This window comes from Staurois parvus, unplaced genomic scaffold (assembly GCF_062004578.1).
Source record: "Staurois parvus isolate SC_StPar_1 unplaced genomic scaffold, SC_StPar_1.0 ptg000186l, whole genome shotgun sequence".
NCBI lineage: Eukaryota > Metazoa > Chordata > Amphibia > Anura > Ranidae > Staurois > Staurois parvus.
The window spans coordinates 798,219-823,317 of record NW_028317982.1 but is presented as its reverse complement, the minus strand read 5'-3'; the positions used below and the strand labels follow the sequence as shown (position 1 = coordinate 823,317).

The window sequence follows — 25,099 nt, the reverse complement described above, 5'->3', positions numbered from 1 at the left end:
GCTGAAAGCTGAAAAATGGCCTGGGCAGGAAGGGGGTAAAAGTGCCTGGTAGGAAAATGGTTAAAAGAAAAAAAAAAAACAAAACACAAAAACCTGACCTTTGACCCTGACATTGACCCAAACACTAACCCTGGCACTGAACTAGATCAGACCTTATTCTAGGTATTTTTTAATATTTATTTTTTCATCTTTTTCTAACAAACAGTTTTTTTTTTCTGTGCAAGGAGAGAGCGGGATACAATGTATCTCTCTCCTCCAGTCAGAGAGAGACAAAAAAAAAACCACAAGGGGGCGGGCTGTACAGTGACTGATCACTGCGATAGCCTCTGATTGGCTATCATGTGACTGGAATCGGGCGCCCTGGGTCCTGATCGTTAGAACGGGACCCGGGGCTCTCAGTGACACCGCGGTCTTTGTGCTTGGAGTGTGCTGTGCGGTGCGCACCCAGCACAAAGACAGGTATGCAAATTTGCGCCCCCCTGGAAAATAGCCCAGTTCTGAGAGGCGGTATGTTTGTGTGACGTCGGCGCAAAGGTCCGATCGGTGCTCCTGAGGAAAGGGGAGTGTCAGGCTCTCTTAACGTTCATCAGATGCGTTTCTGAGAAGATGAGGTGCGGCCCCGATGAGGAAAAAAAAACTTTATTCCTTCAGGTGACTTTCACACACAGAAGCACTTGGATGCTCAGTACTAGCGCCAGCTGAGCAGCCAAATCAAGCTCCAGTTTCCACCCAGGCGTTTTGGGATCGCGGCACAGTCATTGCGATTCTGCCCACAATTTGAACATACACGACAATCGCAAAATGCACGACAATCGCAAAATGAACGACAATCGCAAAATGCACGACAGTCGCAAAATGCACGACAATCACAAAATGCACGTCAGTCACAAAATGCAGGTTCAGCTGCATCACTTTCAATGGCACATAAAGCACGGTGCGGTTTTGCAGCGACTGTCCTGAATTTCTTGCATGGCAAACTGCATTGTGTGAAGCTCCTGGTTGGGTCAGAGGAGGGAATTGTATGACCCTCTCACCATCATACAGGAAGGGTAGAAGAAGGGGGTGGATCCCGGCCCATCAATGTCCAATAGATGACACGGTGATCCTGTGCGGATCTGCCCTTTAATTACCCCAGACACTGACAATCAATAATGTGGAATAGTAGACCTTTACCTGAGTCATTGAGACTTCCCCAGAGCGCTGATCCAGGATGTTGGGGCGATAGGTGACAGAGGAGATGGATGTTGCATGGTCCAGAAACTCAAGGCGATGGATGACAGAGGATGATGTGTGGTCTAGAAGCTCAGGGTGATAGATGAGAGAGGATGATGTGTGATCCAGAAGGTTAGGGTGATAGATGACAGAGGATGATGCGTGATCCAGGAGCTCAGAGCGATGGATGACAGAGGATGATGCGTGATCCAGGAGCTCAGAGCGATGGATGACAGAGGATGATGCGTGTTCCAGGAGCTCAGAGCGATGGATGACAGAGGATGATGTGTGATCCAGGAGGTTAGGGTGATAGATGGCAGAGGATGATGCATGGTCCAGGAGCACGAAGTGATGGATGACAGAGGATGATGCATGATCCAGGAGCTCAGGGCGAAGGATGACAGAAGATGTGTTTTCCAGGTCAGGTTGATGGATGACAGAGGGTGAGGATGATGTGTGATGGTCAGGGTGATAGACAGCAAAGGATGATGTGTGATCCAGGAGGTCAGGGTGATGGATGACAGAGAATGATGATGTGTGATGTAGGAGGTCAGGGTGATGGATGACAGAGGATGATGTGAGATGTATAAGGTCAGGGTGATAGATGACAGAAGATGTACGATGTAAGAGTTCAGGGTGATGGATAACAGATGTGTGATGTTGAAGGTCACGGTAATGGATGACAGAAGATGAATTGTGATGTAGGAGGTCAGGGTGATGGATGACTGAGGATGATATGTGATGTAGGAGGTCAGGGTGATAGATGACAGAAGATGTGAGGTGTGGGACAGGGTGATGGATGACAGATGTGTTATGTAAGTCTGGGTGATGGATGACAGAAGATGTGTGATGTAGGAGGTCAGGGTGATGTATGACAGAGGATGATGTGTGATGTAGGAGGTCAGGGTGATGGATGACAGAAGATGATGTGTGATGTAGGTATGGGTGATGGATGACAGAGGATGATGTGTGATGTAGGTCAGGGTGATGGATGACAGAGGATGATGTGTGATGTAGGTCTGGGTGATGGATGACAGAAGATGATGTGTGATGTAGGTCAGGGTGATGGATGACAGACGATGATGTGTGATCCAGGAGCTCTCCTTTGCTTGGCTGCCAGTTGTAGATCCGGGTCCCCTCCATAGGTGACAAGTGTGATGCGGACTCCCCGGTGGCCCGTGTCATCCAGCAGGTAATGATGATGATGATAATAGAGGGGTGAGCTCCGTCCCTTCCCCCCAGGCCCGGCATCCCCCGTGCTGTCAGTGATGGGACCCCCCGGCCATGCCCGGTCCCCCTCCTCCCATGCGCTGTACACGGAGCGGACTCATCACTACAGTCTACTAACTTTCTACTTCCAGGACAGGATGGGGGCGAGGAGGAACATTTAGGAATGTGAGTCCACGCCTCCCCTCCCCGGACCTGATTGGTGGCTGCCATGGTAACCTAAGCCCACTCCGTCCGCTCTGTGCATCATGGGAGTTGTAGTCCTGAACTCCATAGGAAACTTTACTATTGTACTGCCGAGATCACCCGTCTGTCCGGGATGGAGGAGAGCGAAGCGGTTTAGAGGGGGACTGGGAGAGCAGAATAGGACTGGCAGCTCAGGATAGGACTGGTAGCCCAGGGAAATACTGGTAGCCCAGGGTAGGAGTGGTAGCCCAGGGAAAGACTGGTAGCCCAGGGAAGGACTGGTAGCCCAGGGAAAGACTAGTAGCCCAGGGTAGGACTGGTAGCCCAGGGAAGGACTGGTAGCCCAGGGAAAGACTAGTAGCCCAGGGTAGGACTGGTAGCCCAGGGAAAGACTAGTAGCCCAGGGTAGGACTGGTAGCCCAGGGAAGGAGTGGTAGCCCAGGGAAGGACTGGTAGCCCACGGAAAGACTGGTAGCCCAGGGAAAGACTGGAAGAGTCCAGGGAAGGACTGGAAGAGCCCAGGGAAGGACTGGAAGAGCCCAGGGTAGCAGTACTGGCCACTCTCTGACTGTTCTGAAGCCATGGCAGGCAGTAGCTGCTCCTCTGATATAGTCCTGACTTTCTCGGTGGACTCGGTGCAGGTGGTCCCGGGTCTGATGGCAGTTGCGGTGGTCCTGGGGGCTGTGATCGGGGTCCTTGCTGCAGCACTGCTGTGCTGGTATGTGATTTTGCCTCTGCTCTCCAGGAAGGTGAGTGATCAGTATCCCTCTGCCAGGTACATTCACTTTCCCTTCTATTACCTGTTATGTGAGTGGAAAGGTCGGGGTTACACTTTCTGACCCCAATAGCATCGGACTCCAAACTTCCCCCTACAAACCAAATGCGTCAAAACGCTGTGAGGGTTCACTTGGCCCTGTGATGTTGGGGCTACCCATGCTTTGCAGGGATGAGAAACAGAGTGTTCAGAGCTCTGTGTTGATTGTCAACACAGAGCTCTGGGCTGTGATTGTACACAGCCAATAAGCAGGTCCCGGCTGTGAATCATTGGCCAGGACTTGCTGACAGGCTCCCTCTGTTTACGATCACAGCAGGAGTAGGCGGGTGGAGGTGTGCGCCACGTGCCCATTCACAGTACATTGCAGGTGGCCTGGCAGTCCACAAGTGGTAACACTAGCGGCCCAATCAGAGTCCTTTCAGCGTGCCCCTCTTGATGTTAAAGAGCCCTCTGAAGATTGTGTCACAGGACCCACTGATACAATTCTCCAAATATGCTCCCTCCAGTTTAATGCACAAAAAGTAAAAATCCCATAGTGCAGTATTTATATGAACTCACAGAGCTTCTTCCAGATTCAGCGTCACATTACTTCCAGTTGTCACGCGTTTTGTCATGTGACTTCCTCAGTTCGTTGTCCCTCCTCTACACGCCTCTGGGATCACGTGATTGGACCAGAACGCCATCAGAATAGGTAAGTACACAGATCTTTCCGTTCACAAGGTAGATAGAATATTCTTAGAATGGGAGTAGATTTAACCACTTCAATACCAGGCATTTATACCCCTTTCCTGCCCAGGCCAATTTTCAGCTTTCAGCGCTGTCGCACTGTGAATGACAATTGCACGGTCATGCAACACTGTACCCACATGAAATTTTTTTCACACAAATAGAGCTTTCTTTTGGTGGTATTTAATCACCACTGAATTTTGTATTTTTTGCTAAATAAAACAATAAACACCTGAAACTTTTTTTAAAACAAAAGTACTTTTCTTCGTTTCTGTTATAAAATTTTGCAAATAAATAGCATTTCTTCATAAATTTAGGTCAAAATGTATGAAATGCTACATTTCTTTGGTGAAAATAATAATAATAATGGAATTTGTATTTTTTTTTCAAATGTTTCTATTTTTTTTTTATTTTGTATTACATTTTTTGTTTTTTGTTACTATTTTATTATTCAGCACACCAAAGCAATACAATGTTACCATAGTGACATTGAACTACTCTGAGCAAGTGATCAGGATTTTTTTTTTTTAAACACATTATGATTGCTAATTCCAATGTATTTCATTGATATTTGCAATCATTGTTACTGAATGAAACTGATTCATTCAGTCTTTTGTTGTGATTAGCTGATCACATGATACAGATGGGCCGTGATTGGCCCTGTCTCTATCAAGTGACTGCCTTGACCAGTCACAGCTAACAACATAATTGTATACAATGGATGGCATGACATCAATATATCAATATATACAAATGGCATGACATCAATTGTATACAATTGACATGTGATCTCTGTGATTGGTCACAGTGGTCACATGACACTGGCAACGGGTCGGTGTAGTGCAGGGGCGGACTGACAACTCATGGGGCCCCCGGGCTATATGGGATCATGGGGCCCCTGTGTCCTTGCTCAAACTCAAAAAAGCCTATGAAAAAAGTACCAGGGGCATCTCATGGGGCCCCCTACTGACCCCGGGCCCTTGGGCAGTGCCCGAGTTTCCAAATGGTCAGTCCGCCCCTGGTGTAGTGATATGTCATCGGCTGTGTCCTGTGGACAGATTGCGCTGTGGCGCGGCCGCATGAGCAGCTCGTTTTGACAGGACGTCATCTGACGCCCAGTCACAACGGCAAGTGTCCCGCCCGGCCGTCAATCTGCTATAGGCTGGGCGGGAAGGTGTTAAAGGAAAGGTTCACCTTTAATAACATATTACAACCCATAGTTAGGGTGTAATATGTTACGATCAGACCTGCCCCTGCTCCCCCACGATTCCCACTTTGACAGCTAGCGAGGGATCTTCTCCCCCTTTTCTAGCTGTGAAACGTGTAAAAAAGTGGCTGTGCGGGGGTTTCGCCCACACGGCCGCGTCACTCATTCACAGTCCTCTTTTAATGACGGACTACAACTCCCGACAGCTTTCAGCTTTTAGTCCTCAATGACTTACCACGGCGCTGTGGATCTGCTTGTTCGTACATCCCGTATGGGCAAGCAGATATACTGACAGATCTGCAGGAGACCTGCATGGCACCAGCGATCTGCTGATCGCTAGTGCTATGCTTTACAGGCTCATGCAGACAAAAATAATAAATGCACATTTTTTTACCTGCAAAAAAAAAGTGAATTTATTGTTTTTTTCTAAAAGATGAACTTATCCTTTAAATTGTCTATTAAACCCACAACAGTACAATTAGTCTGTATATACAGTAAAGCATGCTTGTTATACTCACTGTGGAACCTAAGGGGTTAATCCTCTGCATTGTGTAAAATGGCTATTTGATCCTGACTTCTCTCCTTCTTCCAGTGCTCTCCTCTTATCTCCTGTTAAGTGTGGAGACACTGTGCATGCTCAGTTTGGTGTGTATTGCTAGAGAGGTGTTTTTTTTTTTTTGGGAGAGTGCATGTGATCAGCACAGGGCCAATCAGCACTGTCTGGACAGAGGTCAGGGGTTTTGCATCCTCCTAGAGTTGAAAGAATACTCCTACAAACTTTAGCTAGTGCTTGGCTGAACACTGATAGAAGTCACAAGGCTGTTCTAACTGCTGATGAGAAAAGGTATTTAGCAGTTTATATTTACTAAAATAATTGCATTTCTATGTTCTGTGTACTGTTGGAGACCAGTTATAGTGAATGCAGGGTCCTGGGTTTAGTAACACTTTAAAGTGTTTGTAAACCCACAACAGTACAATCAGTCTGTATATGCAGTAAAGCATGCTTGTTATACTCTCTGTGGAACCTAAGGAGTTAATCCTCTGCATTGTGTAAAAAGGCTTTTTGATCCTTTATTTTCTGTTCCTCCCCCTTTTCAAGCGACCACCTCTTATCTCCTGATAAGACAGACTGAACCTATAGCCATTCTGTACATGCTCAGTTTGGTGGGAATTGCTAGAAAGGTTTTTTTTTCTTTCTTGGGAGCATGCATGTGATTAATACAGGGCCAATCAGCACTGGTTAGACAGAGTTCAGGGGTTTTGCATCCTCCTAGAGCTAAAAGAATTCGCCTACAAGCTTTAGCTAGTGCTTGGCTGGACACTGATAGAAGTCACAAGACTGCTGTATACTGCTAATGAGAAAAGGTATTTAGCAGTTTATATTTACTAAAATAATTACACTTCCATGTTGTGTGTACTGTGGGAGACCCGATATAGTGTATGCAGGGTCCTGGGTTATAGTAACACTAAGTTAGCACTGTGTAAAATATCAGCCTCCCCAGACCATCCAGTTCTCTGCCTTGTGCACTCCCTCTCTCCCATTTACTTCCCCATTCCCACTTGCAGGTCAACTTCTCATCCCCAAAGTATAATGCACCCTGCCGTGTGCACTCCCTCACCCCCATTTATTTCCCCATCTCCATTTGCAGCCTAAATATGTGTCTTTAGTTCCTGGAGGTGGAGATGGCGCCTTGTTCAACCTCATTACTTAGGAAGCACCTAGTAATAGGGGACCAAGTATTACATGAATTTTGACGCAAATGGGACGTAACAGTGAAAAGAATGTTAATAGCATTTTTTGCTGGCTGATAGCTAAAAAGAGTGGGAAATGTGAGTGGAGAGTGTAAAAGTTTTGCTTTTGACTGCTGGTGCTTGCTGGTGCTTGTAGTTTTATTTTCTTCTTTGGGTCTTATTAAATTAAGCTTTTACTTTTTTAAATCACTTTTTCTTTCACTTTTTAAATAGCATTTTTTTTCTTCCTTTTCTGGCCTTCCTTCAGCCTGCTAATTAAGGGGAAGGGTTAATTGGTCACCGGTGCTACAGGTACTATATAACTTGCTGTAGAGCTCACTGTAAGATTGCTCATTCTTGAGCTTGCCTGTATTTTGTTTGCTGGACCTTTGATAAGTGGAGTTAAAAAACCAGAGTGGAAAACAGGATATTATAACAGAAGTCTACTAACCTGTAAGTGACAACTGATATTTCCTATTAATATTGTAACTGGGATAATGTGTGCTAGCAGGGTGGAAGGTTTTGTGCAGTGCACAATGTGCCGCATGTATGCAGCAACAGATGAGTTCTTGCTGGTAAAAAAAATTTAAGCAACAGACAGCATGGATTCATGAAAGACAGAAGTTGTCAAACAAATCTGATTTCTTTTTATGAGGAGGTGAGCAAAACCTTGGACAGAGGGGTGGCGGTGGACGTGGTATACTTGGACAGAGGGGTGGCGGTGGACGTGGTATACAGACGTGGTATACTTGGAATTTGCAAAAGCGTTTGACACAGTTCCCCACACAAGGCTAATATGTAAGGTAATGTCTACGGGTTTGGAAAAATCTGTATGTAAATGGATAGAAAACTGGCTAAAAATCGTATTCAGAGAGCAGTGGTTAATGATTCATACTCTGAATGGTCTGGGGTCATCAGTGGTGTACCTCAAGGTTCAGTGTTGGGACCCTTACTTTTTAATATATTTATAAACGATATAGGGTCTGGGATTATAAATCCCATTTCAGTCTTTGCAGATGACACCAAGCTGTGCAGTGGAATAACGTCCTTACAGGATGTCTCCAATTTACAAGCCAACCTCAATGCACTGTTTAATTGGGCAACTATGTGGCAAATGAGGTTTAATGTTGATAAATGTAAGGTTATGCACTTGGGCTAAGAATATGCATGCATCATACATACTAGGGGGGTACAACTGGGGGAATCAATGGTGGAGAAGGATCTGGGGGTTCTGGTAGGTCACAAGCTTAATAATGGCATGCAATGCCAAGCGAGCAAAAATGCAAATCATTAGTAAGATCTCATCTGGAATATGCAGTTCAGTTTTTGGCACCAATTCACAAAAAGAACATTGGGGAACTGGAGAAAATACAGAGAAGGGCAACCAAACTGATAAGAGGCATGGAGGAGCTCAGCTATGAGGAAAGATTAGAGGAACTGAATTTATTCTCTCTTGAGAAGAGGAGATTAATGGGGGATATGATCAACGTGTATAAATACATCAGTGGTTCATGTAGTGACCTCTATGTAGAGTTATTCACCGTGAGGTCATCACAGAGGACAAGGGGGCACTCTTTACGTCTGGAGGATAACAAATGTAATCTCCAAACACGGAAAGGTTTCTTCACAGTAAGAGCTGTGAAAATGTGGAATAGACTTCCTCAAGAGTTGGTTCTGGCCAGCTCAGTGGCTTGCTTTAAAAAAGGCCTGGATTCTTGGATACACAGAATATAACTGGATACTAACATGTATAGGTAAGGTTGATCCAGGGAATATCCGATAGCTTCTCGGGGGATCAAGAAGGAATTTTTTTTCCCCTGCAGGAGCAAATTGGATCATGCTTTGCTGGGTCTTTTTTTGCCTTCCTCTGGATCAACTGTGGGTATAGGATTATAATTTTTTTTTAATGGTTGAACTGAATAGACTTTTGTTTTTTTTCAGCCAGAATAACTATGTAATAGTTCTTCTTTAAGACCGAGGTCCATGTACGTGAGCCCTTAAAATGACCATACGAATTGCAGTCTGATTTCACAACCTCTTTTAGATCAACCAACAACTATGTAGCACAAGGTCCTTCTGATTGGATGCATATTAAATGGATTGTTTAGGTAGGCACTCACATTACCATTGTTTTTTGGTAAATATGAAGACGTTTGTACAATGACATTGAGAAATTGTGATATTCACATGAGTACAATATGAATACAAATGGAAAATTCACACCATTCATGCCTGCAGAGAAGCTTGTAGTCCAATGTCTCTACCAGAGTAAAAACCTATTACCCCGTATTAGTGTTTTTGGATTGTTGGAGGAATCTAAGGCGCCCAAAAGAATCAGACACACATGAGATGGAAAACGTGTACCCCTTGCCAATAGAGTTGCTGGAATGAACTGGGCCCTAGTTCTGCTAGCCATTGGCTGTATATACCAACCAAACAGAATTTCAGAACTGACAGAGGTCAGCATTTGATTGGTTACTTTGATGGTCATATTTTTCTTTTTATCCACTCTTGGTAAATCACACCAGTGCTATCTAAATTACATAGATAACATAAATCAATGATTGGCAGCTCCTACTGCATAATGGGCCAGCGGCATCTGGATTTGCTGCACATGGCTGTGTAATTGACGGGTGTCATGTGCTACCTGTCAAAACTGCAATAATTACAGCTTCACAACTCTGAAGGGCAGTTTACTGACCTCTATACCAGTTGTTGGCATATTTTCAAATTTGACATAAAACTATTTTTCAGGTAATTTAAATGGCAATTTATTTTAGTAATGAATTTGAAACCACCATGTGCAAAGTGCTGATGAATCTCCTGAGTGCCTCCTTCAACGCTATGTTTAATTATACTTTTATCTATATAAATTGATCTCTTAGCCCCTCATAAATTCCATCAGAGTGTTGTGGGACTTAGATGCAAGATTGAAATCATCTGAAACATTTAAACTAAATTATTGAAAGGTTCATCAAACATTAACCTCACTCTGAGAATAATCTTTTTGGAGGCTTCTTTGCAATGGAAAGGATGATAGAATGTTTACAGGAATACATTTTACTTTTACTTAAAGGGAATTTGAGACTAACGGCTAATATTGGTGTGAGAAGTTTTACATGGAGGCTGCAATTATCTGTCTTTACTGCATGTCACTGCCCTGGAACTTGTGTGCAGCCCTGGGAAGAAAAGGTGCTTTCCATGTCAGTTATGCAACCCCTGGCAAAAAGTATGGAATCGCCACTCTTGGAAAATGTTCATTCAATTGTTTAATTGTGTACAAAGAAAATAAACAAGAAATAAAACTGTAGTCAGTTGCAACGGTTTTTGCAGATCAAGCAGAGGAAAAAAATTGGAATCACTCTGAGGCGTGAATGTAACTATCGAAAAACAGTATTCGTCATCAATCCGGCTCCAACTTTCTCTGAATGCAGTTGTCAGATCAGCTTTGCAGGTTGGAGCCTTGTCATGGACCACTTTCTTTCATTTTCACCAGATTTTCAATTGGATTGAGGTTCGGACTATTTGCAGGCCATGCCATTGACATTATGGGGTTTATTTACTAAACCTGGCTGACTCAGAATCTTGGGCACCTGTGCATGGTAGCCAATCAGCTTCTAACCTCAGCATGTTCAGTTAAGCTTCAGCAATAAAACCTGGAAGCTGATTGGTTTTTATGCAGAAGTGGACAAGATTCTGAGTCAACCAGGTTTAGTAAATAAACCCCTATATGTCTTTCTTGTAGGAAAGTTTTCATGGCTTTTGCCCTATGGCAAGATGCATTATCAACCTGAAAAATGATGTTATCATCACCAAATATCCTTTCAAATGATGAAAAAAAGAAACATGTCCCAAATCTCAACATAAACGTGTGCATTTATTGAAGATTTAATGACTGTCATCTCTTTATATCGTCTTTATAAATTTCATTGGAACAGCACCAAACAAAAGTTCCAGCATCATCACTCTTCCCAATACATGATTCATCGCTGAATATCACTTTATCCAGTCATCCACAGTCCATGATTGCTTTTCTTTAGCCCACTGTAACCTTGGTTTTTGTCGTTCAGGAAATGATGATGGTTAATGATGGTTGTCGTTTGGCTTTTCTGTATGTAAATCCTATTTCCTTTAGGCGATGTCTTACAGTTCGGTCACAGACATTGACTCCAGTTTCTGCCCAATTGTTTCTCCTTTGTTTTGTTGTGCATTTTCTGTTTTCAAGGCATATTGCTTTAAGTTTTCTATCTTGACTCTTTGATGTCTTCCTTGTATGCTTCCCTTTTACAACCTTCCTATTTGATTTGTACTTGGTCCAGATTTTAGACACAGCTGACTGGGAACAACCAACATCTTTTGCAACATTCTGTGATGATTTACCTTCTTGAAGAAGTTTTATAATCCTCTCCTTTGTTTCAACTGACATTTCTCGTGTTGGAGCCATGATTCATGTCAATCAGCTTTGTGGAATAGCTCACCAAGTTGTGCAAGCACTCTTCTTTAACCGCTTCTGCGCCGCCCTATAGCAGAAATACTGCTACAGGGCGGCACGGGTGCATAAAAATCACGTGTGTGTATATATACGTGATTATTCAGTTCCAGGTAGGGGGCGCACACCATACCCTCACTGCCATTCGCAGCCTCAGCTGTCAATCACTGGGTCCCAGCTGGTGATTACTCGCCAGCACCCGGTGATCGCAGAGTATCTCCGACGGGGGGGGGGGGGGGGGAGACCTGTGTTGTAAAGCGGTGAGCAAACTGTTAGTGCTATATAAATCCTGTATAATAATAATAATAATAATAATAAACAACACAGATCGCTCCCCTGTCAGCTACTGCACACTGCTTTGTATGGCTCTGCATAGCACCGCCATAAAAAGTGTGCTTACAGTGTAAAACACTCACACAGCATACTGTGAAACGGCACACAGTTAACCCTTTTATCGCCCCACATGTTAATTTCTTCCTGCCCAGTGTTATTAGTACAGTGTCAGTGCTTTTTATTTGCACTGATCATTGTACTGGTGTCACTGGGGATGTCAATGACACCAAGTCAATTCCCCCCAGTGTCAGAAGGCCTGCCACAGTCCCGCAGTGCCTCTATAAGTCGCTGATTGCCGCCATTACTAGTAAAAAAAAATTACATAAAATATAAATTCCAGTAAATATACACTGCCATTTGTAAATGCTATAACTTTCACGTAAACCAATTAATTTATTCGTATTGAGCTTCTTTTTAGCAAAGACATGTCGCAGAATACATTTTTACCTAAATTTATGACGAAATTTGAATTTTAAATTTTTTTTACTGTTCATGTTTCATTTGTTTTTTTCTCAAAATTGTCAGTCTTTTTTTGTTTATAGAGCAAAAATAAAAAACGCAGAGGCAATCAAATACCATAAAAGAAAGCTCTATTTGTAAGAAAAATGGACGTAAATTTCATATTGGCGCAGCATTAAATGACTACACAATTATCAGCTAAAGTAACGCAGCACGTATCGCAAAAACTGCAGACTGATTCGCAGATGTAGTCAGATACATATGTTTGTTTTAGAACTGCAAAGTACATGGTGGATCCATAATATTTTCCTCAGAATTGAGGGATTCCATATTTTTTTCCTCTGCTTCATCTGAAAAAAAAGTCACAATCGACTACAGTTTTCTTTTTTCTTTTAAGTGCTTCTTAAAAGCAGAAGGTTGGAATGTTAACTGAAAATAGTTTTGAGGCACGTCTGTGAATGAGTAGTGTGGAGGGGGGGGTCTATTGCAAGAGAATTTAGGGTGGACAGTGGGGAGCGGGGGGGGGGTGCAAGAGAAGTTGGGGTGGAAAATGGAGGGAGGGAGACAGAGAATGTAGTGCGGACGGGGGGTTGGAGTGCTAGAGAATTGTAAGTTCGAAAGAGCAGGGTCCTCAATCCCTTCATGTTTTGCATTGTATTGGTATTGTTCTGTCACATGTTCTGTCCCCCTTTGTAATGTACAGCGCTGAGCGAACTATTGGCGCTTTATAAATACTGTATAATAATAGTGCGGAAAGTGAGGGGAGAGCGGCAGAGAATGTAGTGCAGACGGTGGGGGGAGAGCGGCAGAGAATGTAGTGTGGACAGTGAGGGGAGAGCGGCAAAGAATGTAGTGTGGACAGTAGGGGGAGAGTGTGAGAGAATGTAGTGTGGACAGTGAGGGGAGAGTGTGAGAGAATGTAGTGTGGACAGTGAGGGGAGAGTGGCAGAGAATGTAGTGTGGACAGTGGGGGGAGAGCGGCAGAGAATGTAGTGTGGACAGTAGGGGGAGAGTGTGAGAGAATGTAGTGTGGACAGTGAGGGGAGAGTGTGAGAGAATGTAGTGTGGACAGTGAGGGGAGAGTGGCAGAGAATGTAGTGTGGACAGTGGGGGGAGAGCGGCAGAGAATGTAGTGTGGACAGTAGGGGGAGAGTGTGAGCGAATGTAGTGTGGACAGTGTGGGGGGAGAGCGGCAGAGAATGTAGTGTGGACAGTGAGGGGAGAGTGTGAGAGAATGTAGTGTGGACAGTGGGGGGAGAGCGACAGAGAATGAAGTGTGGACAGTGGGGGGAGAGTATGCGAGAATGTAGTGTGGACAGTGGGGGGGGGGAGCGGCAGAGAATGTAGTGTGGACAGTGAGGGGAGAGTGTGAGAGAATGTAGTGTGGACAGTGAGGGGAGAGTGTGAGAGAATGTAGTGTGGACAGTGAGGGGAGAGCTGCAGAGAATGTAGTGTGGACAGTGGGGGGAGAATGGCAGAGAATGTAATGTGGACAGTGGGGGAGAACGGCAGAGAATGTAGTGTGGAAAGTAGGGGGAGAGTGTGAGAGAATGTAGTGTGGACAGTGGGGGGAGAGTGTGAGAGAATGTAGTGTGGACAGTGGTGGGAGAATGTCATGTGAACAGTGGGGAGAGAATGTCAGAGAATGTAGTGTGGACAGTGGGGGGGGAATGTAATGTCAGAGAATGTAGTGTGGACAGTGGGGGGGGGGGGGGGATGTCAGAGAATGTAGTGTGGACAGTGGGGGGAGACTGTCAGAGAATGTAGTGTGGACAGTGGGGGGGGGGATGTCAGAGAATGTAGTGTGGGCAGTAGGGGGAGAATGTCAGAGAATGTAGTGTGGACAGTGGGGGGGGGGGGATGTCAGAGAATGTAGTGTGGACAGTGGGGGGGGGATGTCAGAGAATGTAGTGTGGACAGTGGGGGGGGGGATGTCAGAGAATGTAGTGTGGACAGTGGGGGGGGATGTCAGAGAATGTAGTGTGGAAAGTGGGGATAGAGTTCGGAGAATGCAGTGTGAACAGTTAGGAAAAAGCTATCCTGGGGCAATGTTTAAATCTTTGCAGCTCCCAGTCATTTTGCACAAATACCGAGCTCGGCTTTGTTGTACACTGGCTATGTCTATCTCCAACTTGGTGTATGATCCCTGGACACCCTGAAACCCTACAGAACTGTAACTATAGTAATTGGTTAGTGGAAAGATACAGTGTATATAGTAGTAGTGAGGGGATTCGGGACCGTTTAGTAAATACTATATATTCTTTGAATTATTTAACGTGCAACATTGCCTCTTTTCTACCTTTCACACCAACACACAGAGTCTCCAAGTCTCCAAGCACAACTCCTCCTATGGCTGCAGCCCAGCTTGTGCGTCGCACTGAAAAGAACAGAAAAAGTGCGATCGGCTGCACTCCAAACAATCTGCTTTATTGAATAAAACCAATACAGACGGTGGAAATCCAGTGGGGGGCTGGCATGTAAAGGTGTTTCAATGAATAAGCCCTTAGTGTGAAACCTGCAAGCCCCCCAATGGGTCTCCACTATCTGTATTGGTTTTATTCAATAAAGTGGATTGTTTGGAGTGCAGCCGATCAGACTTGTTCTGTACCTTTCACACCAAGTTGCAGTTCTGTTTCTTTTCTTATCTAGTAATAGCACATTTCTGCCATTGCTATCTGTGTTCCAGTATAAGATGGCTCAGTGTGAATCTCAAAAGATTCAGTGATGGCGATCAATCAGCATGTCACAGTTTATATTGCCATGGGGACCTATGAAACCTGCAGTATCACTTCTGATATAACTGGGGTCTGCTCACAGCCCACTTTGAAGAGCAGCATATGAGGAATGGCAAAAGCTTGTAAAGCAACGCTGAAATAATAGAGCAGCTTAGGGAACAGGGGAATGGCTTCCTCAGGTGTCCACCTGTCATCTTCCTGAGCCGAGGGGACGGTAAAAGCCCCGCTACCATCATTCTTTCACAAACACCATTGCCTTGGAAACAATTGTAGTCATCCCTGTCGAGCAGCGGCCGACATTCCCAGATAGATCTTACTTATGAGCTGACCCTGTTACATTAGCCAAAGCATGTTTTTACTCTGCACGCTCTAATTCCATTATTGTCTGCTAATGACACAGCTGTCCAGAACTGGGCTGCCAGGCCATTGTGTCTGAATAATATGCTGGATTAGGTTTTATGTAGGTACAACATGTGTGAAAGGGAATTAACATGGCAGGCTGGGCTCAGTGATGTGTCCAATAAGCTATGCTAAGGTGGGCATCTCATGCAGATGGATTTTTAAGGGACACTTTCCTGTTCATCTGCACTATCCTATTTAGATTTGTCTTGATGATTCAAAAAATTAATTTCCAAAATCTTTTTTTTTTTGCCATCTCTGTCTTTACCTGAGCCCTTTTCCCAGTGTTAAAGCAATATGAAACCCAAAACCAAAAAATTTATATTTTGCAGCTTACATTAAAATGTGATGGATGCATTTGTTTTTCTTAGTTTAGGCTTTTTTCCCCCTGTTTTCACCTGATGATCTGGTCAATAACTGTATTACAGCCCTGGGTAAAAGTTTTTGTTTCTTTTTTTGTTTACAAACATTTTTATTTATTAAGGATTAGGCTGCAAAAACAGCATAACAGCATTAAGTATAATATACAACAGAAACAAGGCACATCTGTAATATTCATTCCAATAAGGTACAATCATGTAAGGTATAAAAGTTAAGTACATGAGCAAGGTAGGCAGAGCAATAAGGCTACCAGCAGAGAAACAGTATCAATTAAATCATGAATATTCATTGGTCAGATAGTAAATGTCTGTGAGTTTTCCAAACATCCCATTTTCTGTCAAATAAATGCATCCTATCCATCAGCATCACCGCATCAACTCTTCATAGAACTGAGGCCAATGGTACCATGGGCGATTTCCAATGAAGGGCAATGACCCATAGGATACAGATGTTTTTATTCGGACACAAATAGATACATTGTTACAACCGCAATACTTTTTCATGTCAAATATAATAGCGGACTGGAATCCTCCTCTTCCTCCTCCTGGCGACCAATTAACCCATTAACGGTGCGAAAATTGGCCGATTTTGGAATCGTCTATGGCCTGCATTAGCCTCAGTCCGTATTCTCGAAAGGCCAAAAGTTTTCAGAATGACACAAATATTAATTTTTAGTGGTGCACCAAAATGAAAATTCTGGTGCCGAAACCGAATATTCAATATGCACTTGGCCCGAAAACGGGAACCAAAATGCGCAGTTGTTAAAAATGAATATCTATTTTTTGGAAAAAAATACACTTTGATTAAAAAAACAAAAAAAACACAATATATATCCCAATTTTTTTGTAAAATATGAAAGAGGATGTTACGGCAAGTAAATAGATACTCATGTCGCGCTTTAAAATTGCGCATGCTTGTGGTATGGCGTGAAACTGCGGTACTTAAAAAATTTCCATGGGTGATGCTTTAAAAATTTCTACAGGTTAGTAGTGTAAAGTTACAGAGGAGGTCTAGTGCGAGAATTATTGCTGTTGCTCTGACGTTCATGGCGATACCTCACTTGTGTTGTTTGAACAGCATTTACATATGTGGGCATGGCCTACAAAGGCATTCACCACTACGTGCGCATGGGGACGAGGGCTCTTTAAACTTTTTTTTTTAAATGTATTTAATGTTTTTTGTTTTGTTTTTTTTGCACTGTCCCTTTAAAAAAAAAATTAATCACTTTTATTCTTGTCACAAGGAATGCATGCATCTCTTGAGATAGAAATAATTAGTGACAGGTCCTCTTTATGGAGAGATATGAGGTCAATAAGACCCCACATCTCTCCCTTGTAATGTAAAGCATTTGATCAAAAAAAGCATTGATCTAGTGCTTTAAAAAAAAAAATGGCCAGAACTGGAAGTGACATCGCTCCAGTACTTCAAGGGCATAGAGATGAGTGGAGGCCATCTTTCCTTCACTCATCTCTATGCCCAGCGCCAGGATCATTCGGTGGTTTTTCAGGTAAGGCTGAGAACTACTGAGCGGCGGCCAGTGGGTGAGGGGCGGCAGCGGCCGGTGGGCCGCGGCAAGGGGTGGGGTTTTTTCGGTACCTGCATCGGTGCTTTTTTTCATGACGGCCGAAAGGGGTGTTTTTGGCCCAAATGTTTCGGCCACCAAAATTTTGGTGCATCCCTATTAATTTTCACTGCTTCATTGTTTTTAGATCTTTTTGTCAGATGTTACTATGGTATACTGAAGTATAATTACTAACATTTCATGAGTGTCAATCAAAGGCTTTTATTGGCAATTACATTAACCTCTTTACGCCGGCTCCTCCCGGCCCTTTAAGGGGTTTCAGACGCCGGAGGGGCGGCATGGTTTTAGGGTCATGGGCAATTCGCCCTGGCATGCGGTCAATCAACTTCTGGACCACATCCTTACTGATGGCAGCCCATTCTTGCATAATCAATGCTTGGAGTTTGTCAGAATTTGTGGGATTATTTTTTTCACCTGCCTCTTGAGGATTGATCACAAATTCTCAATGGGATTAAGGTCTGGGGAGTTTCCTGGCCATTGACTCAAAATTTCGATGTTTTGTTCCCCGAGCCCCTTAGTTATCACTTTTGCCTTATGGCAAGGTGCTCCATCATGCTGGAAAAGGCATTGTTCATCACCAAACTGTTTTTTTGATGGCTGGGAGAAGTTTCTCTGGAAGGATGTTTTTGTACCATTCTTTATTCATGGCTGTGTTCTCAGGCAAAATTGTCAGTGAGCCCACTCCCTTGGCTGAGAAGAAACACTACACATGAATGGTCTCTGGTCTGAGGATGCTTTAATGTTGGGATGACACAGGACTGATGATAGCGCTAACCTTTTCTGCTCCAGACAAGGTTATTTTTTTCTGGATGCCCCAAATAATTGTACAAAGGATTCATCAGAGAAAATGACTTTACCCCAGTCCTCAACAGTCCAATCCCTGTACCTTTTGCAGAATATCAGTCTGTCCCTGATGTTTTTCCTGGAGAGAAGTGGCTTCTTTGCTGCCCTTCTTGATACCAGGCCATCCTCCAAAAGTCTTCTCACTGTGCGGGCAGATCTTCTCACACTTGCCTGCTTCCATTGCTGAGCAAGCTGTGCACTGGTGGAACCCCGATCCCGCACTGAATCAACTTTCGGAGATGTCCAGACGCTTACTGGACTTTCTTTGGTGCCCTGAAACCTTCTTCACAACAATTGAAGCTCTCTCCTTGAAGTTTTTATTGATCCGATAAATGGTTGATTTAGGTGGAATCTTAGTAGCAGCAATATCCTTGCCGGTGAATCCCTTTTTGTGCACAGCAATGATGACTGCACATGTTTCCTTGCAGGTAAATTCAAATTTGTGTCATTCTCAAAACTTTTGGCCAGGGCTGTAGAGTGCCTCCACTCTGGATGAAGGAGCACAGAGGCACCTTTGGTCAGCAGAATTGTCAGTCTGGGGGGAGGGGAGGGTTAGACATACGCACAGATTTAAATACAAAAATTGATGTAAAAGAAAATGTGATTCATCAGACCAGGCCACCTTCTTCCATTGCTCCGTGGTCCAGTTCTGATGATGACGTGCCCATTGCAGGTGTTTTTGGATGTGCACATGGGTCAGCATGGGCACCCTGACCAGTCTGCGGCTACATAGCCCCATACACAACAAACTGTGATGCACTGTGTTCTGACACTTTTCTGTCAGAACCAGCAGTACCCTTTTCAACAATTTGAGCTACAGTAGCTCTTCTATTGAATAGGATTACCTAGACCAGCCTTTTTCCTTCCTTGGACAACGTTTGATAGGTCCTGACCACTACACACCGGCAACGTCCCACAAGAGCTGCGGTTTTGTAGTTGCTTTGACCCAATCGTCTAGCCAGTATAATTTTGGCTCTTGTCGCTCAAATCCATACAATTGCCCATTATTCTGCTTTCCATGCATCAACTTCAGGAATAACATGATCACTTTCTGCCTAATATATCCCACCCACTTTCAGGTGCCTTTGTAACAAGATAATCCATGTTATTCACTTTACCCAACAGTGGTAGTAATGTTTTGGCTGACTGGTGTATACTGTACACTGGGCTCCATTCACTAAAGCTTATCGCATGCGGTATTTGTGTCATGTGACACATTTTTCCCAAATATTGCATGCGTTACTGACAATGTCTATTCACTATACCTTTATAAGGTATATACCTTAAAAAGCAAAACGCTTGGCAAATACTGCATAATCTGTCTCAAAAAAAATGCTAAAAAATTCATATGGGTACAGTGTTGCATGAATGCGCAATTGTCATTCAAAGTGTGATAGCGCTGAAAGCTGAAAATTGGACAGGAAGGGGGTGAAAGTGTCCGGACTTGTAGTGGTTAAAGTAGAAGTAAGGACCAAGCTTTTTTGGCTGTACTTATCCTAAGGATCACAGGAGTGAAGTTCGTTCTGCACTCCTTTGACCCTTGTCAGCTGATGTCACAGAGACAGTCCAGGGTCTGAAATTATCTCGACCATATGGTCGGGATCCACTCAAATGCATGGAGCAGCAGCTGGTTCAACCTCTTAGGAAATGTGAGATATCACCGCGAATGCAATAGCAAGAGCAATTATTCTAGCACCAGATCTCCTGTGTAACTCCAAACTGGTAACCTGTAGAGGCTTTTAAAGTGTTGCCTATGGAGATTTTTAGGTACTATAGTTTGGTGCTGTTCCACAAGTGTATGCAATTTTAAGGTGTGACATGTTTGGTATCGTTTTACTCAGCCTAACATCATCTTTTCTATTTCATAAAACAGTTGGCTATTATATTGTGTGTTCGCACATCAAAACCTTTTACATTTTATTTTTTCCTAAAAAATTGCATTTGAAATACTGCTGTGCAAATATCGTGTGACATAAAAATATGCAACATCCACTATTTTATTCTCTAGGTCCTCTGCTTAAAAAATATATAATTGGGAGTTTAAAGTAATTTTCTAGCTAATTGTCTAGCTAAAAAATTCAGATTTTTACTTGTAGGAGAGAAATTCCAGATTTGGCACGGTTAATGTACAGATAAAGCTGTATTTTATTTTTATATATACTGGTATTATTGACACATTAAAAATCCCCACATTCCGGTCTTTCTATTTGATTGAAAACCCTTTTCTCTTCATATTAACCTCCCTGGCGGTATTCCCGAGTGTAGCTCGGGGTTAATTATCAGTGCCGAAAGCGGTAACCCCGAGCTACACGGGATTACCCTGCAGGCCAGATCACCAGGGGGAAGCCTAAAAAAAGAAAACTAATGCAGCCACCACATCTAATGATTTATAAGCTGCAACATATTCTGCTGTATTTTTTCTTTTGGGTTTAATGCCGCTTAAATGTGTGATTTTGTTCAGCCAGTTTTGTGATTTACATACTCATTTCGTTTCAATCAATTCATAGCCAGGAGGCTGATAACCACATGGTAGAGCCAGAATGACTCACAGTACTGGCCTTTATTCTACAGTCTGGTATGTCCTGCTGTGTAGAGGATTACAAGAAGCTTGTATAAATGCATTCCCAGGTACTTATATCATCTGCATTTGAAAATAGATTTGATTGATTTTTTTTTTTTTTAATATAAACTCTTTAAATTATGTTTATCTGCCTGGAGTTTAGACTTAATTGAAAATGTCATCCTGCGTGCTGTAGCCGAGGTAGTACAGAGTATACTTACAGCGACAGATAGGAGTGATTATCTAGAGGAGCAACATGTGGGAACACAGTGACAGCGTACATCAAGAGACTGCTGTCTGGATGGAACAGAGAAGATTAAAGGGGAAATAAAAAGACAAGTGGAAGCATTGGATGGCGTAAAGATAAATTAGGACTTTTTTAAATGTCAGATGTAAGTGAGTGTCAAGTTTATTTTATCATTAGCTGCTTTTGCAGAAGCAATTGAAAGGTTTTGGATATAAAAGAACAGAAAATCATTATTAATATATGACTCATTTTTTTTTTTAGGCGACATCAAACCTCGCTGTAGTGACCATCTCTGACAATGACTCAATATTTTGTTTTAATTAATTGTGTGTGAATGATGGAAAAATATTGCAGACACATCAGATGTTTACTGGCTAGCAGATGGAATCACGCTTAGAACACATAGGGCTTATTCAGAGCAATGCAGCTATGTGGAGTGCAGGATTCCATAGCAGTCGGTTAGATTATAGTTTGGTCAGTTGACTTAAAGTGTTACTAAACCCACAACAGTAAAATAATTCTGTATATGCAGTAAAGCATGCTTGTTATACTCACTGTGGAACCTAAGGGGTTAATCCTCTGCATTGTGTAAACAGCTGTTTGATCCTGACTTCTCTGATCCTCCCCTTCTTCCAGTGTCCCCCTCTTATCTCCTGATAAGATATATCATGTGGATACACTCTGCACATGCTCAGTTTGGTGTGTGTTTCTAGAGAGGTTTTTTTTTCCTTGGGAGAGTGCATGTGACCAGCTCAGGGCCAATCAGCTCTGTCCAGACAGAGGTCAGGGGTTCTGCATTCTCCTAGAGCAGAAAGAAAACTCTTACAAACCTTAACCAGTGCTCTGCTGAACACTGATAGAAGTCACAAGACTGCTCTAACTGCTGATGAGAAAAGGCATTTAGCAGCTTATATTTACTAAAAAAATTGCATTTCCATGTTGCGTGTACTGTGGGAGAGCAGATACAGTGAATGCAGGGTCCTGGGTTTAGTAACACTTTAAGTAAAGGTTTTCTTTATCGTACATCATGAGACGCAGAGCAGGCTATAATCATTACTATCTGGGTTATGCGCCGCCTACAGGTGAATGGATACTGGCAGACCAAACCAGGTACTCCTACATAGGAAGTACCTGTTTTTTTTTTCACCAGTGTTTGGAAGGTGATGGTCACCAAAGTTCAGTTCTCTGAGAATATGGTTTGGTCCCAGAAGTGGTTCTTATAAGGATCAAGGGATTGGTTAATCGGATCCATTTGGATGGCTGTACGCTAAGATAAATGGTACCCGAACCTCATATGGAAGATGGAGGACGTAACGAGGTTTTGCCTGTAATTAGACCCTTTTTGTTGCTGGACCCTGCACTACAGATCCATGTGCATTTTTTGCTAAATGACCAAGGCGGTTGTCCAACAGGCTGCTATAAATGTCCAAGGGAGTGGACCTCAAAAATCATAGGGGACCGAGTCCTTGAAGGTCCTTAAAGGGTTACTAAACCCAGGACTCGGTCTCCCACAGTACAGAGAACACGGAAATGTAATTATTTTAGTAAATAGAAACTGCTAAATACCTTTTCTCACCAGCAGTATATAGCAGTATTGTGACTTCTATCAGTGTCCAGCCGAGCACTGGTTACCGCTTGTAGGAGGAGTTTTCATTTTGCTCCAGGAGAATGCAGAAGCCCTAACCACTGTCTAGACCAGCAATGGGCAAACTACGGCCCGCGGGCCGTATACGGCCCGGCGGACCTTTTAATCCGGCCCGCGGATGTGGCTGTCAGGATGTGTGTAGGCGGGGCAGCGTGACGAACGTGAGGGGAGGAGAGCTAGGCTCCTCTCACAGTCCGCCCTGAAGACCGGAACGGCGCGGGAACACGGCGAGAGGAACGCGCGGAGCAAAGGTAAGTGAATTGACACAGGGGGGACTTGGCTTACTACTTGGGGGGGAATAGTACTGTGGGGGGTGAAATACTATATGAGGGATGAATTAATATGGGGGATGAATTAATATGGGGAATGAATTACTATAGGGGGGATGAATTACTATATGGGGGATGAATTAATATGGGGAATGAATTACTATAGGGGGGATGAATTACTATATGGGGGATGAATTACTATGGGGGATGAATTACTATATGGGGGATGAATTACTATGGGGGATGAATTACTATATGGGGGATGAATTACTATATGGGGGATGAATTACTATGGGGGATGAATTATTATATGGGGGATGAATTACTATGGGGGATGAATTACTATGGGGGATGAATTACTATGGGGGATGAATTATTATATGGGGGATGAATTACTATATGGGGGATGAATTACTATATGGGGGATGAATTACTATGGGGGATGAATTACTATGGGGGATGAATTACTATATGGGGGATGAATTACTATGGGGGATGAATTACTATATGGGGGATGAATTACTATGGGGGATGAATTACTATGGGGGATGAATTACTATATGGGGGATGAATTACTATATGTGGGATGAATTACTATGGGGGATGAATTACTATATGGGGGATTAATTACTATGCTTACTATGGGGGAATATTACTATACTTACTATGGATGACACATACACATCATTCATCTACTCTTGGTCCGGCCCCCGGGTCCAATATATGAACCCATTGCGGCCCTCAAGTCAAAAAGTTTGCCCACCCCTGGTCTAGACAGAGCTGATTGGCCCTGTGCTGATCACATGCACTCTGCCAAGAAAAAAAAAACCTCTCTAGCAATACGCATTAAACTGAGCATGTGCAGAGTGTCTCCACACAATATGTCTTATCAGGAGATAAGAGAGGACACTGGAAGAAGGGGAGGATCAGAGAAGTCAGGATCAAACAGCCTTTTTACACAATGCAGAGGATTAACCCTTTAGGTTCCACAGTGAGAATAACAAGCATGCTTTACTGCATATACAGACTGATTTTACTGTTGTGGGTTTAGTAACACTTAAGTGACCAGACCCGCCGTGATGGGTGAAGATTGGGTGTCTGTTTGTTAGAGCCCTGCGGTGGAATTGGTAAGATTGCTCCATTTTCTTTTTTATCTTTAAAAAAAATAAAAAGAGAGGAAAGAGATAAGCAAAGAAAAGAGGAATGTATATTTCAATACCTTCATTTCCATAGGGCATTTGGATACATCTAGGGACCTTTTTATGATTTTATACAAAGCACCAATACTGCCTGGGCAGCTACAGCAGCAACAGTTTGACAGGGCCAGGTATCCACAATGTCTGTGTCCTTTTCTCTTTTTGCAACTAGGGGGTTTCAGGAGCACTGTATCTGTGCTGTGTGTGCTCCTAGCTGGTCTTGGCATGTTTGGGGAACTCTTTGTTGGAGGTAACTTTTTATTTTTAATTGTTTCCAACTAGAGGCTGCAGGAGTCCAGGCCCGCTCGCTGGATTGTAGGACGCACATGGGAGCACGTATGTGGCTTCCCAAGGGCAGGTGTGCACGTCGCACATGCGCAATATCGCCTTCTTTCCTTTATTTTTATCAGCATTCCAACCTCATCAAAGGTTTCTGTAGTTTACAGTAGAAGGTCATCATTTTAATTTGTGGCTCTGCCCTTCGGGCTTGCCACGGTCCCTCGTGTTTTCACAAAAGTTCTGGTTTCGGTATTAGGCCTAATACGAGCCCAGGGAATATCGGTACAAGGATATCTGGACAACCTATTACTCAGGGTGCAGTCTGTTCCAAGCTTAAGGCGGAATGTGGCTCGTGCAGTACATGTTCTAGAACGGATCCTAAACTTTGAGAAGTTAACCTTACAGCCGATTCAAAGTCTGGGAAATTTGGGGTTGGTCCCAGATATGGTGTATGCAAGTCTTCTTGCCCCCCCCCCCCCCGGGAAAGTGCTTTGTTCTGAAAGATCAGGTGCGAGATGTGAGGAGGAAAAGATATCCATCTATACGCCTTTGCATGAGGTTAATGAGGTTACTGAGGAACATGATGTCGACATTCGAGGCAGTTCACTATGCACAGTT

At 43.5% G+C, this 25,099-nt stretch overlaps 2 protein-coding genes across 4 annotated transcripts in view; one reads left to right on the top strand and one right to left on the bottom strand.

Annotated features, from left to right (window-relative positions):
* The window catches only part of EVC2 (EvC ciliary complex subunit 2), a 212,080-nt gene extending 209,583 nt beyond the window's left edge, over positions 1–2,497 (bottom strand). For both annotated transcript variants that reach the window (XM_089677395.1, XM_089677396.1), the window contains exon 1: positions 1,174–2,497. In XM_089677395.1, coding sequence (XP_089533521.1) covers positions 1,174–2,463 — 1,290 coding nt within the window. In that variant the 5' untranslated portion in view covers positions 2,464–2,497. The remainder of the gene's footprint in view (positions 1–1,173) is intronic.
* Positions 2,498–2,725: 228 nt separating this feature from the next.
* EVC (EvC ciliary complex subunit 1) overlaps positions 2,726–25,099 on the top strand; it is a 194,127-nt gene continuing 171,753 nt past the window's right edge. For both annotated transcript variants that reach the window (XM_089677394.1, XM_089677392.1), the window contains exon 1: positions 2,726–3,374. In XM_089677394.1, coding sequence (XP_089533520.1) covers positions 3,207–3,374 — 168 coding nt within the window. In that variant the 5' untranslated portion in view covers positions 2,726–3,206. The remainder of the gene's footprint in view (positions 3,375–25,099) is intronic.